The sequence below is a fragment of the Amblyomma americanum genome, chromosome 1, assembly GCF_052857255.1.
Source record: "Amblyomma americanum isolate KBUSLIRL-KWMA chromosome 1, ASM5285725v1, whole genome shotgun sequence".
Lineage (NCBI taxonomy): Eukaryota > Metazoa > Arthropoda > Arachnida > Ixodida > Ixodidae > Amblyomma > Amblyomma americanum.
In genome coordinates, this window is record NC_135497.1 from 425904337 (window position 1) to 425918445 (window position 14109).

The 14109-nt window shown below is 47.4% G+C and overlaps 1 protein-coding gene across 1 annotated transcript; it reads left to right on the forward strand.

Annotated features, from left to right (window-relative positions):
- LOC144124809 (uncharacterized) lies at positions 1-12120 on the forward strand. The gene is made up of 5 exons (XM_077657709.1): positions 1-193; positions 852-1112; positions 5323-5962; positions 11315-11377; positions 11892-12120. Exons 1-5 carry the CDS (start codon positions 1-3, stop codon positions 12118-12120), a joined length of 1386 nt encoding a protein of 461 aa, XP_077513835.1.
- The last annotated feature ends 1989 nt before the right edge of the window (positions 12121-14109 follow it).

Consider the following 14109-nt stretch of genomic DNA (forward strand, 5'->3'; position numbering starts at 1 on the left):
ATGAAGCTTGTCATGCTGCAGAAGACATCGGTCAATGGCCTAAAAGGACCATCACCTTTGTGGTCCTTGAAGTACCTTGACCTTGTGTCGTGCTATACGGTTGAATATATGCACTGTGTGCTGCTTGGTGTGACAAGGCAGTTCACAGAGTACTGGTTTGATTCATCCAGCTGCCGTGAGAAGTACTACATAGGTGAGTATTTCTTCATGACCTGGGTTTCCGTGTTTTCTAGCTGACATAAGGCTGTGTGGGGAACTATGCCTTGTTGCTCTTTCAAAAATTGCACCTAACATAACATGCATACTAAGCAGTTCTTGTAGCTAGGCTTATTGGTACATATTCAGAAAAGGTACAGGAGCGCAAAGTATGGACACTGATGAAGTGACAGTACAAAACGAGCATAGTACTGTAACAAGGTTTAGTTGACATGCATGCATATTTACCCATGTGCCGAGAAACAGACTGCATACATTCACGCATTTATGGACAGCACTTATAGACGGATACAACTTAAGAATGCAGCGGCTTTTCTCTGTCAAAGGGGCCCTTCCAGCCAGTGGAGTCGGCCAATTCTCATGACCCTGCTGATGTGACCAAGCAGGGAGTGGCAGACGAAAGGGGGCAATCCCTTCCCACTGTGTCCAGGGATAGACTCCTCTTTTCATTGTGGCGCTGCTCCCTGCATTGCCGCGCTAGCAAGGTTATGAGAATCAGGTGACGCCGTTGGCTGGAAGGGGTTCTTTGATGGGTAAAAGCCGCTGTCTTCTTGAATTGTGTCCGACTATAAGAAAAAACTTTGCACTCTCGCATAGCACTACTGATGGGTCACTTATAATGATTACATTTGCAGGACGGCCAAGTACAGTGAATGCCCTCAACAAACGTCTCACCAGCATTCGACCACCACATCACGTCACCCGTCTGCCTCGCACAATCCAGGAGAGGCACTTCTGGAAAGCACACGAGTGGCGAAACTGGCTGCTTTTTTACTGTGTGCCGTGTTGCCTGAACACCCTCCCTGCTCAATTTTTGAGGCACTTTGCTCTTCTCTGCGAGGCAATTTTTATACTTCTACAAGAGCAACTTTCATCTGCTGCCATCAATTATGCAGGTGAGGCCAAATATTCTGTCTGGAGCATAGTTATTTCATTCTGCATTCCAACCTTAAGATTTTATATGCACTCTGGATTAATCCTCTAATAGATATTTATTCTACAGTGGTACCGGAATGGTGCTTTGGTACCTTTGCTTCCATCTTGTGGCAACCAAAAAGATATTTTGGACGAGCCCTACTTTCCATAAAGCAGACACAGATTGCCAGAAAATGCACAAGCTGGACTCTTAATACCCAGAAATGACAGTCTGCTTATGACAAGCCTGGCTCGTCCCAAGTCTGCTACCGGGTTAAAGCAGCATATACACCAAGTTCTGATGGCATGATTTTTCTTTTCAATTATGTGTAAGGCATTACATAGATCAGCACGTGACATCTGCCAACTATGACTGATGAATAGTTCATGATTGCATTTCTTGTGTCATGCTGTTACTGTTTCAACACCAGAACGATGGCTGTCACCTAAAAAGTTAGTATAGGCTACATGAGGCTTGAAAACTGCAGTATTATCTCTGCTGCTTCATTCATTGTCATTCCGGTTCTTGAAACAGGCTTGCTTTGGTGTTGTACTGAAATCAAATGATGAAGTAGTCATTATATTGCAGTTTCTTCATGCCTCATGTGACGTATACTGACCTTTGACATTGCAGCATTGTTGTTAAAACAAAAACAGCATGAGAAGAAATTTAGTTGTAAAGTACTGAGGAATTGTTTGTGAGTACCAAAAGGTGATTCATGTATACTAATGTCTCATGCATCATTACAAAGAAACATGCCACAAAAAAAATTGTTACCCATATTTATTAAAGTGCCTGGCTTTTACTTTTCATTCTCCAAAAAATTATTCTAACAATGAAAGGTACAGGGTGTTAACTGTGTTCTTAGTAAAAATATAATCTTTCCTAGGCCTGCGGTTTCTCAGTTCACACAATCCAGAGTGTAGTGTTGCTACAGCATAGAAAAGCATGCAATGCTACTAACAGGCTAGATGGCACTGAACATAATGTCTCAAAGTGACGTACGGGCCGCCGCGGTGGCTGAGTTGTTATGGCGCTCGGCTGCCGGCCCGAAAGACGGTTCGATCCCGGCCGCGGCGGTCGAATTTCGATGGAGGTGAAATTCTAGAGGCCCGTGTACTGTGCGATGTCAGTGCACGTTAAAGAACCCCAGGTGGTCGAAATTTCCGGAGCCCTTCACTACGACGTCTCTCATAGCCTGAGATGCTTTGGGACGTTAAACCCCTACAAACCAAACCAAAGTGACCGTACCTTGTAGTAGTGTGTGTGTGTGTGTTTGTGTGCATGCGCACTGTCTACAAAATCGCAAGAAAAATGAATCATTTAGGAAACAAAAATGAAGCAGTAGGATGCATTTATGATAAGGCCTCCGCTGTAATTTACTGCATGAGCAGTGCCCAGTTGTAAGTACAAAATATGGCACCAAAACAGCAGCATTTCGTTCATTTTCATTTCTTACATTACTAATACTAATAATGTTTTTCTTACAGGAGCACATGCTAACTGTATGCAGCGGTGTTCTGCATGCCAATGAAACATTAATGGTCATTTTGGGCAAAGCTAGCCAGCGAATGAAAAGAACCTGCCAGTGACCTCTATTTCACAAAGCAAGCATCTCACTTGTAGGATGCCACTATGCCCACTTGTAGCAAACTTCAAACCAGAATTAATTTGGGAGCCTGTTTGCATGTAGAACACAGAGGGGTTTATGAAAAAGGCAGATGTCACAAACTTGCTGTCTTCATCATCCTCTTTGTTTAAACAAGAGTCAAGTGCTTGTTTTTCTGTTTCTTATTCTTACAGCAATAAACTCATAAATATATCCACTTAGTGAATCGTGGCTTACCAGCAAGAAAGCCGAGCAGTACAAAAGGGCTATGATGTTTTCAGCTGTGACAAACCTTTTTTCAGTGTGAAATGAGAAAGGGTTGAATCGGGAAGATTTTGAGTGTTTAATTTCAAGTGAATTTTTGAGAGGATTGCTTCTGCATTTTTTTTTGTTACACCATATGATTTTAACAGCCAGAGCACTTACCATGCGACTCACTGCTTTCTCTGTACTGGCCTGAACATTTGTTCGATGACTGAACATGCCAGCTTGCTTGCCACATAGCGCTAAACAGACACGGATGCAGGGAGACAAGCAGGACGGGCGCTTGTTGGCTCTGTTTCTTTTCTTTATCACGGAAAACATTAAATGAGGCATAGGCAATATTCCGCCGTAAATGGCACATTATTAAAAGACCACTCTTATGTATTGTCAAAGGTTGATGTTTGACAAATTATCTGGAATTATTCCACGTTTCTACACCTTTGGTGCTGCACACTTTCTTGTTGCATCATGTAGTAACAACTGCTCTGTGCTAGCTGTTGTGAGGAATTGTCGTTTTTCAAGAAAACAAGGAATCCAGGATACTCTGTTAGGTGCAGCAGTCACAGCCCATAGTGCTGATCTGATGGAAGCCATCTGCCCTACGAAGACGGCATATATGTGGGCTTCTTGGGTGTACACAATGCCAACATGGTCACCACCTGGGGTACCACAACTCCCAAAGCTCATTGCCTCAGTGGTGGCGTAGCGCAACTTCTTGTCAAATTGGTTTGTTAACAGTACTGAATTATCTTAGTTTTAGAGTAGTGGGCTAATGTTCACATAGCTGCATAATTAAATATATTGAAAGACTATGCCACAAGTAAAATAGCTTTGAGTAAAACACGTTTTTGGGCAAGTTGGTAACATTCTTGATTCATATTGCAGCGAAGAAGCACACACACACAGAGAAGAAACACGCAACAAACACGGACGAACGCTGCTACTCACAACTGGTTTACTGCGAAAAGAATTCAAGCTTAAAATAGCTCACGCATCTGCGCACTACAGAAAGAAAACCAAAACAAACATGTGCCACGAAATAACATCTTATCGTATTGCCGCGAAAAGGTTGAATTCCGAAGCGTACAAAAAAACGGATGCATCACTAATGCAGCAATCTGCTTTTTCCTTTATGTGAAAGGCCTCCAGGAGTTCACGTGCCGTTTTATACTTGCTTCTGCCTAGGATTCGAACACTATCGAAACGTGGCGAACATGTCACGCATGACTGGCAGTGCCTAACCAAGTGCACATTCTCTTTGTTCTTTAAATTCCTTTGGTGCTCCCCTAGCCGGTCGTTAATACATCGCCCCGTTTGACCGATGTACACTTTTCCACATGAAAGTGGCAGCTCGTATACCACCTCAGAAGCGCATTGCACATAGGGCGTAGTGTGCTTTTTTCCACACCCGCTTCTCCTTGTTTCGCTTCCGGAAATACGAGGGCACAACTTTGACAGCTTCACCGGCGCCGAAAAAACGAGCGGCACCCCATACCTGTTCGCAACCTTCTTCATGTTATGCGACACCTTGTGTAGGTAGGGGGCAACTTCCGGTCGCAGGTTCATGTTCCTTTCTTTCTTCTTGGAGTTCTCTGTGCGTGCCTTCACTTTTTTCAGGCAAGCTTCTGCAACAGAAGTCACAACCGACAAGGGGTAGCCCGCTGACAAAATTTTAGCCAATTGGTTCTGAAAGCTAGACTGCATCTCATGGACGCACGATTTCTCAAGCGCCGAATCCAGACACAAACTAACTATGCCTCTTTTTATCACCTTCGAATGAGTAGAGTCGTAAGGCAAGAGTTGCTTCTGAACACGAGGGGCGTACATCCAACAAGTATGATCTCTGCCCAACTTCACTCGAATATCTAGAAACTGAAGTTCGTCGTTATCCGGTGTCTCGAAAGTAAATGTTAGTCCCTTTCCATACTTCCTAAAAGCATCTAAAATCTTGTTAACAATAGCGCAGTAGTGTAAAGGGCTCTGCTTGTCCAAAAATATTAAAAAATCGTCAACATATCGGTACACTTTGATGACCTCGTCTGAGTTAAAAACAGTGCTTAAAGCCTGGTCAATACTGGCTAAAAAAATGTCACTTAAAATGGGTGCAACACAAGATCCAATGCAAATGCCTTTCGTCTGTAAATAGAGGTGATTGTTAAAAGCGATAAATGTACCTTTAAGGTAAAATTCTAAAAGAGTCAAAAAATTGTCAACAGACATGCCAGCCGTTCGTCCGTGTTTGTTGCGTGTTTCTTCTCTGTGTGTGTGTGCTTCTTCGCTGCAATATGAATCTAAAATAGCTTTCTTTTTTTTTCAGATCGCCTCCTGCAACGCTTCGTGCGCCGAGCTGCAGCACTATACGGGGAGCGGTGCATGAGCTTCAATGTGCACCAGCTGACGCATCTAACCCAAGCCGCCCGTAACTTCGGACCCTTGTGGGCCCATTCTGCCTTTGGATTCGAGAGTGGGAACGGCCACATCGTTAAACTGGTGACGGCAGCCAATGGAGTGCCTGATCAAATCTTGGAGCGGGCAATCATGAGTCAGGAACTGCACCTTGTTCTTTCTTTGAACGCAATTCCACTGAGGAGCCAGCAGTTGTGCAGTGAATTTCTTCATTACCCTAACGTGAGCAAGGCTCACTATGTGCAGGGTGCCTGCATGTTTGGAGTGCCGAAGGAAGTGCCTCTGCTTCTGCCAGCAGAAAGGGCTGCTCTGGAGTTAATGCTCAACAACATTCCTCGAGTGCAAGAATATTTCAGATTTTTTTATAGAGGAACTGTGATGCATAGCCAGCAGTACCAAAGGGGCACCAAAAGTGACAGTAGTGTCATTGAGTCTCAAGATGGCGAATTTTTCGTTATTAAGAGAATTTTCGAGGTAGTTGATGGGGGGTCCCCAAGCAATGGTGAAGTTGTTTTGCTCTGCAGGAAAATTGTTTGTGAAGACTGCGATTTGTACTTGCCAGGTCACATAATGCAGTGTTTTTTTTCTCTAGAATGCCCACTGGTTGCGCTGAATCTCAGTGGAGTAGCCAAACCTTGCATTTTTGTCACATTCAGTAATGAAGAAAATTATGTTTGCAAAATTCCAAACCTCATTGAACGAGACTAGGAGGCAGTGTTAAAGGTGCACTAAAGAGATATTTGAACTCGTCTTTTTACCGCGAGAACTCTTTCTACACACTCCGGGTATTCTTACAAACTTCGAATTATTGTCCTGTGCACCCATTTTCCGTAATTTAAATCAAATGTCTTGGCTCCCGCCTTTTTTTGAACTCAATGCTGTAGGTAGGAGGAGTCAACCAACGCGTGGAGCCAGCCCCGTGGCGGCTTGCCGCTCTGTCATTGGCGGAGTGATACGTAAATCAAAAGAGTCCACACGCATTTTTATTTCCATGAGCCTAATTTATGGCTATGTTGTCTGTGACTGAAACTAGTTATTCACAGAAATTTCCTAAAAACTAAATAAAAGCGAATGCAAAGCCGCCACTATAGACTGTCTGAAAGGCACTCCACGCGTTGGTTGACTCCTCCTACCTACAGCGTTGAGTTCAAAAAAGGGCGGGAGCTGGGAGGTTTAATCCGATTTAAATTAGGGAAATGGCCCGCACAGGACAATAATTCGAAGTTTATAATAGTGCCCGGAATGTGTAGATAGAGTCGCCGCGGTAAAAAGACCAGTTGAGATTCCTCTTTAGTGCACCTTTAAGCCTTTGTCATTTCACTAGCGCTTGTTTACCCATCAAATTGTTAATAAAATATTAATTTAAAAAATAATGTATAGTAGGGCCATAATCATCATCATCAACTTAACTACACTCACTGCAGGGCAAAGGTCTCTCCCATATCTCTGCAATTAACCATGTCCTGTGCAAGCTATGGCCACCTTATCCCCACAGACTTCCAAACCTCATCCGCTCACCTGACTCTTGCAATCCCCGCTACACTTGCCTCCTCTTGGAATTCACTCCGTTACCTTAAAGGGTCCCTGAAAAGGGTGTTTGAGGTTGTCTATAAAATGCCCGCATTATGTAGAGTACAGGCCAACAAGCGTTCATGCCGCATACAAGACCTCAGAAGCGAGCCGATAATTTACAACACAATATTTAAAACTCCAGCTTCTGTGCCTAGCGGTGACCTGCGGTGCTGTGCTTTTGCCCGAATCCGTGCTTGTTGCGTCATGTAGTGCTCATTACATCAGCAGCAGACTGCTAGCGTTGGTTCGTGTGCGTCAGCAGGCGGCAGAGGGGGCGAGTCCGAAGGGCCGGCAGAGGAGCACCAACATTTCAGCGTTTAAAAAGTGACGACAGGAGAGGGAAAGGTGCAAAGACGTGGAAATTCAAATGTTGACTACAGATAACTCAGCTTCCACAAAAAGCATATAAAAAATTCTTACTGGAGGTTATTTGGGAAGCAGCATCCTTTAGCATCCTGGGCACATCGGATGTTTGCCGAGACCCCCTTTCACAGCCCCTTTAAGGGGCCATAAGTCATCTTGCCTTTGCATACATGCCCTGCTCTTGCGCATTTCTACTTAATGGCAGCAATGGTGGAGAGAAGGCAGGCAGATGGTGTCTTGAGGGACACAAAGTGAAAAGAGAGGGGAAAGCCTCAAGGTGCTTGCCAATGTTTCAACTAGAGGTTAGGACAAATCCTCTTGTTGAAACATTGGCACGCACCCTGCCACTCTCCCCTTCCTCGTTCACTTTATCAATGGCAGCTAGGATATCATTAACTGGTGTTCATTCTATGATCTGGCCACTTTGCTCCTTTCCTGGCTCATAATGTTGCAGTTACCATTTTCCATATCATGCTGTGCTGTCTGCAGTTTAAGTTGAGCAGTTTTTCTTAGCTTTCACATTTTTGCTCCATAGGTAAGGGTAAGATACAACCGTTATAATTCTTCTCTTGAGGGTAATTGGCAATCTGCTATTCACGACGTAAGTGTGCCTGTCCAAAGCACTGTGCCCCATTCTGACTGCTATCATTGTTCCACACTCATGGACTGGATCTGTGGTCACTGCCTGCACTAAGCAGCTGTGTTTAACCTATGAGGCCCTCGGGCCAGTAGCTTTGTATATATGTGACTAGTTCTTAGCATGGTGTATTTTAACATGTTAATTCATAAGTTTACCACATACAATAGTTTGCTGCCTATCACGAACTGTTTTGGCTTTCACGACGGTTTTGAACATTATCATAGATTTCTGGATAATTTTAGACCCACCATTGTGCTTTGCTTGTCTTGGTCCTCGATCATGGCATGTGGGGATTAATGTTCCGAAGCTGCACATGGGTTATGAGAGATGCTGTAATGGCGAGCTCCGGATGAAATTTGGCCACCTGGAGTTCTTTAATGTGCGCTGATATCGTACAGGACGCGTTTTTTTTTCCCTGCACTACAGTGCAGTTGCACTGGAAGAAGTTGAATCCTGTGACCTTGTGCCATACAGCCAAATGCCATAGCCACAAAACCATGACTTTGGGGGCACCTTCTGTACTGTGTGAAGTCAAAATTGGAGATTCCTCGTGTTATTAAGGTGCGCATTAATCGCTGGTCAGTCTGGCGATACTGAAGTGTTAAGCTCCTTGGAAGATGCTACAGCTTGCTACAGTGTGCCACAGGTGTGTAACACATTCTTTAACTAATAAAAAGGAAAGATGTTACAATGAAAAGAAAGTTTGATGTTTTCATTTTGCACATGGGACCACTGATGTTGCAGTAGTCACAAGGAAACTGTTGGTCTGCATCAGTGCACGGTTAGAAAAGTGTGCTGAAACCATATTTTGGATGGCAGAAGGTGTTCCTGTTATCAATATCCATTGTCGAATGAGTCCTCTTTATGGCAGGGTGTGATGTTTCCAGTTAGAAGGTGGGTAGGGACTGTACACATGCAAGATCCAGCTTTGTCAAGTATGGAACAAGAATCGCAGTGCAAGCTTGGTGCTTGCATTTCACACATGAGCTTATGGCACTTGCGGATGACTTTATTTGTGATGGTTGTCACATTAAGGAGATGGCTACTGCGGGCATTCTTGAATTTGAGTATGCTGAAGGAATTGCGTGCACTTTTGCTTAAATTTAAGTTTGTCCTAAAAAATACGATTTAACGTGACAACGCTTGGAATGACAAATCGGGTGACGAAACTACCGCGTTGAACAAGCTGCAGTTTCGGGATGCACTGCCTCACCCACCTATAGTTCTGAACTAGCGCCATGAGGCTTCTTGCTATTCCTGTAACTGAAAGAACATATAAAGACCATGCAGGTCCCAACTGGGGCCATCGGCCTCATTCTTCTCCGACAGCAAGTAAACAATAGTGCATCGATGGCGTAAGAGCATCAGCGTCAGTGGGGGACTATATCAAAAAATTAATTACACCTCCAAAAAGACATCCCAGTTAAGCTTTATTTTGACTTTGACATCTTTCATTCTTGCTAACACGTTACAGACAAGGAGGCAAATTATTCAGCACACCTCTCAAGCTTAGGATATATCTATCAAATTTTTGTGTCTGTATATTCAGTTCCTTGCTATTGGAGGCTACTTCAGTAATAAGGGATGATTAATTCAATTGATTCATTTATCCTATGGACTAATGTATTGTGGCCTCATTTTCTGTTATCTTTTAGGTCGTGTCCTTAGCCTAATTATAGTTCTTTATTTCCTGATAGTTCTCTAAATAAACTTTTTTGGAATGTATGCACTTGAGCTGATGTGTAGCTTTGAAAGCACAGTACCAGAATGCTATATGCTTGTTCACACATGTTGTGCTAGCTGGTACAACTTGGATTGGTGTGATGAGTGGGATTTAACATCCCAGAGCTGCACATTGCCTATAAGAGACACCACAGTAGAGGAACTGATTTTGACCACCCGGGGTCGAATTAATTATGAGCTCAGTTGCGATCCACATGACAGACAAGATGAAATGTAATGCATTTAAGTTCATATGAGCCATATAAAAGACACATATGAGCTGAAATATAATTGAGAGACACATATTGGCCCATAACAAAGACGCATTGTCCCAATCGAGTGACTGAGACACATCCGAGTGATACAAGAGACACATATTGGCCCATACGGGTGACTGGGAGACACGTATCAACCCATACGAGTGACTGAAAGACACATATCAACTCATACGAGTGACTGAAAGACACATATCAACACATACAAGTGATACGGGAGACACAATTGGCCCATACGAGTGATACAACAGACACGTATCTGCCATACTAGTGATACGATAGACACATATGGGTCATACGTGTGATATGGGGGAACACGTATTACCGTATACGTGACACATATTACATTATACGTGGCACGTATTACATTATACGTGGCACATATACAACACATATCGTCTCGTATTACCACATATCGCACACATATAAATTCATACTAGGCACATATCCATCCATACGAGATTTTTCGATAGGGTCGGTATGCGCGTTGCTCTACTACGTCGCTCGCGACGTACTTTCACGCGTCGCTTGGCTACACTTTGTGGCGCTTTGATCTGGGCGAGAAAGACGGAGACCGTCGCTAGCGCGCTCCTCCGCCTCCTCACGCGCATGGACGGGTTCAGCCTACCAATCTGCGCACAATGTGTAGCGTTCTCGCTGTTCGAGGCATCCGTGACCTGGTCAACGCCACCGACTACCCGGGGAGAGGACATTTCGCCTATCTTCTCAGGACGTCGCGGCGCCTATTTTCTGGTAATATTGTAGGACCTTCAGCCGAACAGCAGCCAAGGGACTTTCTGTATGTTTGTCGGACGGCCAATCTCTCACCGCTACAGTGCCCTAGGTTGACGTCTCTCAGACGCTGGCCTCCCGCGTTTGCGAGCTGCTCTCTATCCAGGAGGCTACACCAAAGCAGCTAGAGCGGAGCAGGCGGGTCCGGTGGCGAGACTTGACGTCTCGCACTCTTCCACCAGACGTCTGTGACTTCGGCTGGCTGCGAGCCTGGAGGGTCGTGCCCACGAAAGTCCGCATCGCAGCATGGGGCATCGCTCCTTGTTCGCGGTGTCCGCAGTGCGACGGAAAGGAAACCTTTTAGCACGCGCACGTTTTGCTGACTGATGTCGCATATGTTTTGTCTGTCCCTTGACTCTCGCACCAGGCCGCTCGGAACATTTGTGCGGCTGTTGTTGTGTGTGGGTGATTTTGTTTTGTGGCGGCAGAGAGGCGTCGCTTCCTTACAGGGCCGACCACAACGGGCCATGTTTCCGATGCTCCAGCGTGTCCGAGCGCGCCTGCTTGAACAGGCGTGCTTAGACACGTTGGCGCTGCAGGAAAAAGAGTTCCTGCGACGGTGGAGCACTCGCTTCATCGTCGCAAGCCGGGGCTGTGTTACGGTGCGTTCCTGCCGTATTGAGTGGTGTGCGTAAGTGATGTGCGCGATGCTTGTGTCCGGTGTTGGTGCGCGAGTTTTCCTTGTGCTTCCCCCTTGTTTTTGGACTCCTGTGAACTTTATTTGGACACTAGTGTATCTTTTTTTGTGTGCGTCGGGCGAAATTAGTCACCGTACTGTATCTTTGGTGCTTGGCGGGCGATATTTGTTGCCGTGCTGTATCTTTTCCGTGGGGCAGGCGACTTTGGTCGCCGTACTGTATCTTTTGTCTGTGGTGGGCGACATTACTCCCCGTACTTAATATTTCGTACAACCGCGGGACGGTTGTTCCTATTCAGATTTATGCTAAAAAAAACTTGTCTTCAAGTTGTAGAAGCATCGCAACTGCCTGGGACGTAGCGGAACCCAGGACTCCACCCCGGCGCTGGGCTTCTGGCCGGCTGCCCGGGATTTCCTGTCGTCCTGCTGTCCCCGAAGCCTGGTGGAGGTGTTGCTCGCGGCCCCCCACCCCCTCCTAGCGTCTCACCTGCTGATTCCGGTCCCCGGCCCAGCATCAGCATGGCAACCAATGGTCCCCCCAGAGGACCGGCGTTCCGCGAGCCTCCCTCGAAGGCGCACTGTTTCAACTTTGTGTTGAAAAACAAGGCCTCGGTCGATGGCATCGTCGACGGCATCGAGGCTGTTGTCGGCCCCAAGGGGCTGGAGTCTCTACAGCACCAAGGCTGTTTCAAGTTGAGCATTGCTTAGCTTCGTTTATGGCGGTGCAGAAGCGGTTAGCGGAGGGCGCCTTCGAGGTGAATGGCGCCTCTGTTCGAGTCACCTGCGTCGGTGCTGCAGCGGTCACCATCACTGTGTTTCGGTTACCCCTCTACGTGTGCGACGTTTCTTTCTCCTCGGCACTGAGCTCTTATGGAAAGGTGCTCGAGGTAATACGCCCATTCCTGAAATGCCGCCGCCACCTGGGCAAAGGGCAGCGGCTGGCGCGCATGGAGATGCGCAAGGCGGTGCCCAACTTCGTCACCGCAATGAGCTTCCCCGCAATGTGTGATTACCACGGCATCCGAAATATCTGCTCCCGCTGTGCGCAGGAGGGCCACATCGGCGCAACGTGCCGCAGGCCGCGCTCTACGCGCTGCGAGGCTTTCAGCCACGACACGGCCGGGTGTCAAGCGGCGTGCAGGCGATGTGGGGGCCCTCACGCAGCGGCAGCTTGCCTGCGGTCGCGTTCCTATGTGGACGCGGCTGCCGCCACGAAGCCTGCAACCTCCCGACCCGAGCCACCCAAGGAAGCTGGCGGCGACCACCTGCAGCCCCCGGCCTAGCACCGCCCGGCCGACAGCCCCCAGGATGACCAGGCCAAGAACCCCCTGGTCGACGCCCCCCGGGAAGACCAGGCCGCGAACCCCCCGGTCGACACACCCTGGAAGGACCAGGCCATGAACGCGGCCGTCGTTGCGCAGCCTTAGAGATGCTTCTCGCAGCTTTTCGCCTTCGGTTCTCCGTCCCTGGCTATCTCCGACACGACGGGAGCTTTCTCCCCCGATCCGCTACCACCGTTTGGATCGGCGGCAGAGGCGAGCCGGGGCTCGGAGACCACCTCGTCTCTAAAGGAGGAGGGTGGCCCACCGAGACCGGCTCGCCAGGCCCTCACCTCTTCGGACGACCAGGGCCTGCCCCACCGTGCGCCCACCACCAGTCGCCTCAGGAGGACGACGAGCAACGTGTCAGCTTCTCAACGGCGCCCGACGCCACGGAAGCGGCAACTGGGGCACCGCATCACCACGAGTCGATGAGCCAGGCGCTGGACTTTTGTGCGCAGTCCGGTGAAGAAACTGACAGGCAAACTCGTGGGGAAGCACGCGCGGCAGAGTCGGAGGATAGCTCAGACGGCACTGCCCCGCCCCAGGCCATAAAGTCTGCCCCAAGCCCAGCTCATGGTGGGTAAACTTAAACGTGTAGCTATTAGGTCGATTACCTATCTTTCCATCATGGCATTAGTGCATCTCCTCTCTCTGAATGTTCAGGGATTTGGGTCGCCGGGCAAGCAGAGAGAGGTGACGCACTTCGCCTGAGCACACGGCGTCGACATCCTGTTTCTGCAGGAAACAAACGCTGTTGCCCACGCGAGGTCACCAATTTTAAGCCTAGGTTTTGCGTTGATGCTTTTTCCTCGTTAAATTTCGTTTCGCGCGGTGTTGGAGTGGTTTTTGTGAGCAGCTCTTTTCGCTCTGTCGCGCACTGTATTTATGGTATCGTCGGATGCACACTTGTGGTAAATTTTTATTTGGGTCGCAGGCACGTCAGAGCGGTAGTAGTGTACTCACCAGCCCGCCGTACCGATTATTGTAGTTTCTTTGATTCGATGGATTCTTTTCTGTCAGATTCTTATCCTCGTTTATTTGTCGGAGATTTTAAATGTGTTTTGGATCCCGTACGAGATGCTCGTGGTCGAGGCCTGTGGCGACCCTACTCCGGGGCCCGGTCTCTACGGGATATTTGTATTCAGTCTGTTTGGACCGACGCGTGAGTTAAGCTACACGGTGACAGTTTTGGTGGTACCTGGGAGCGGGGCAGGTCAGGCAGCCGACTCGATAAGTTTCTCTTTCCAAGAAAACTTGAGTGCTGTGTGGTTTGATGCAATGTGCTCGCGTTTCATCCGGGCACCCCACGCATTAGCGATAATCGACATCTGTCACCAGTACTGGACATATGCGGAGGCGCCCCGCGTTTAGACGC

Bases quoted from the DNA above. Each gene is read 5' to 3' on its own strand.
- LOC144124809 (XM_077657709.1), top strand. From the start codon at position 1: ATGAAGCTTGTCATGCTGCAGAAGACATCGGTCAATGGCCTAAAAGGA. The intron at 194-851 runs GTGAGTATTTCT...TTACATTTGCAG, and splicing joins CCGTGAGAAGTACTACATAG to GACGGCCAAGTACAGTGAAT. The intron at 1,113-5,322 runs GTGAGGCCAAAT...TTTTTTTTTCAG, and splicing joins TGCTGCCATCAATTATGCAG to ATCGCCTCCTGCAACGCTTC.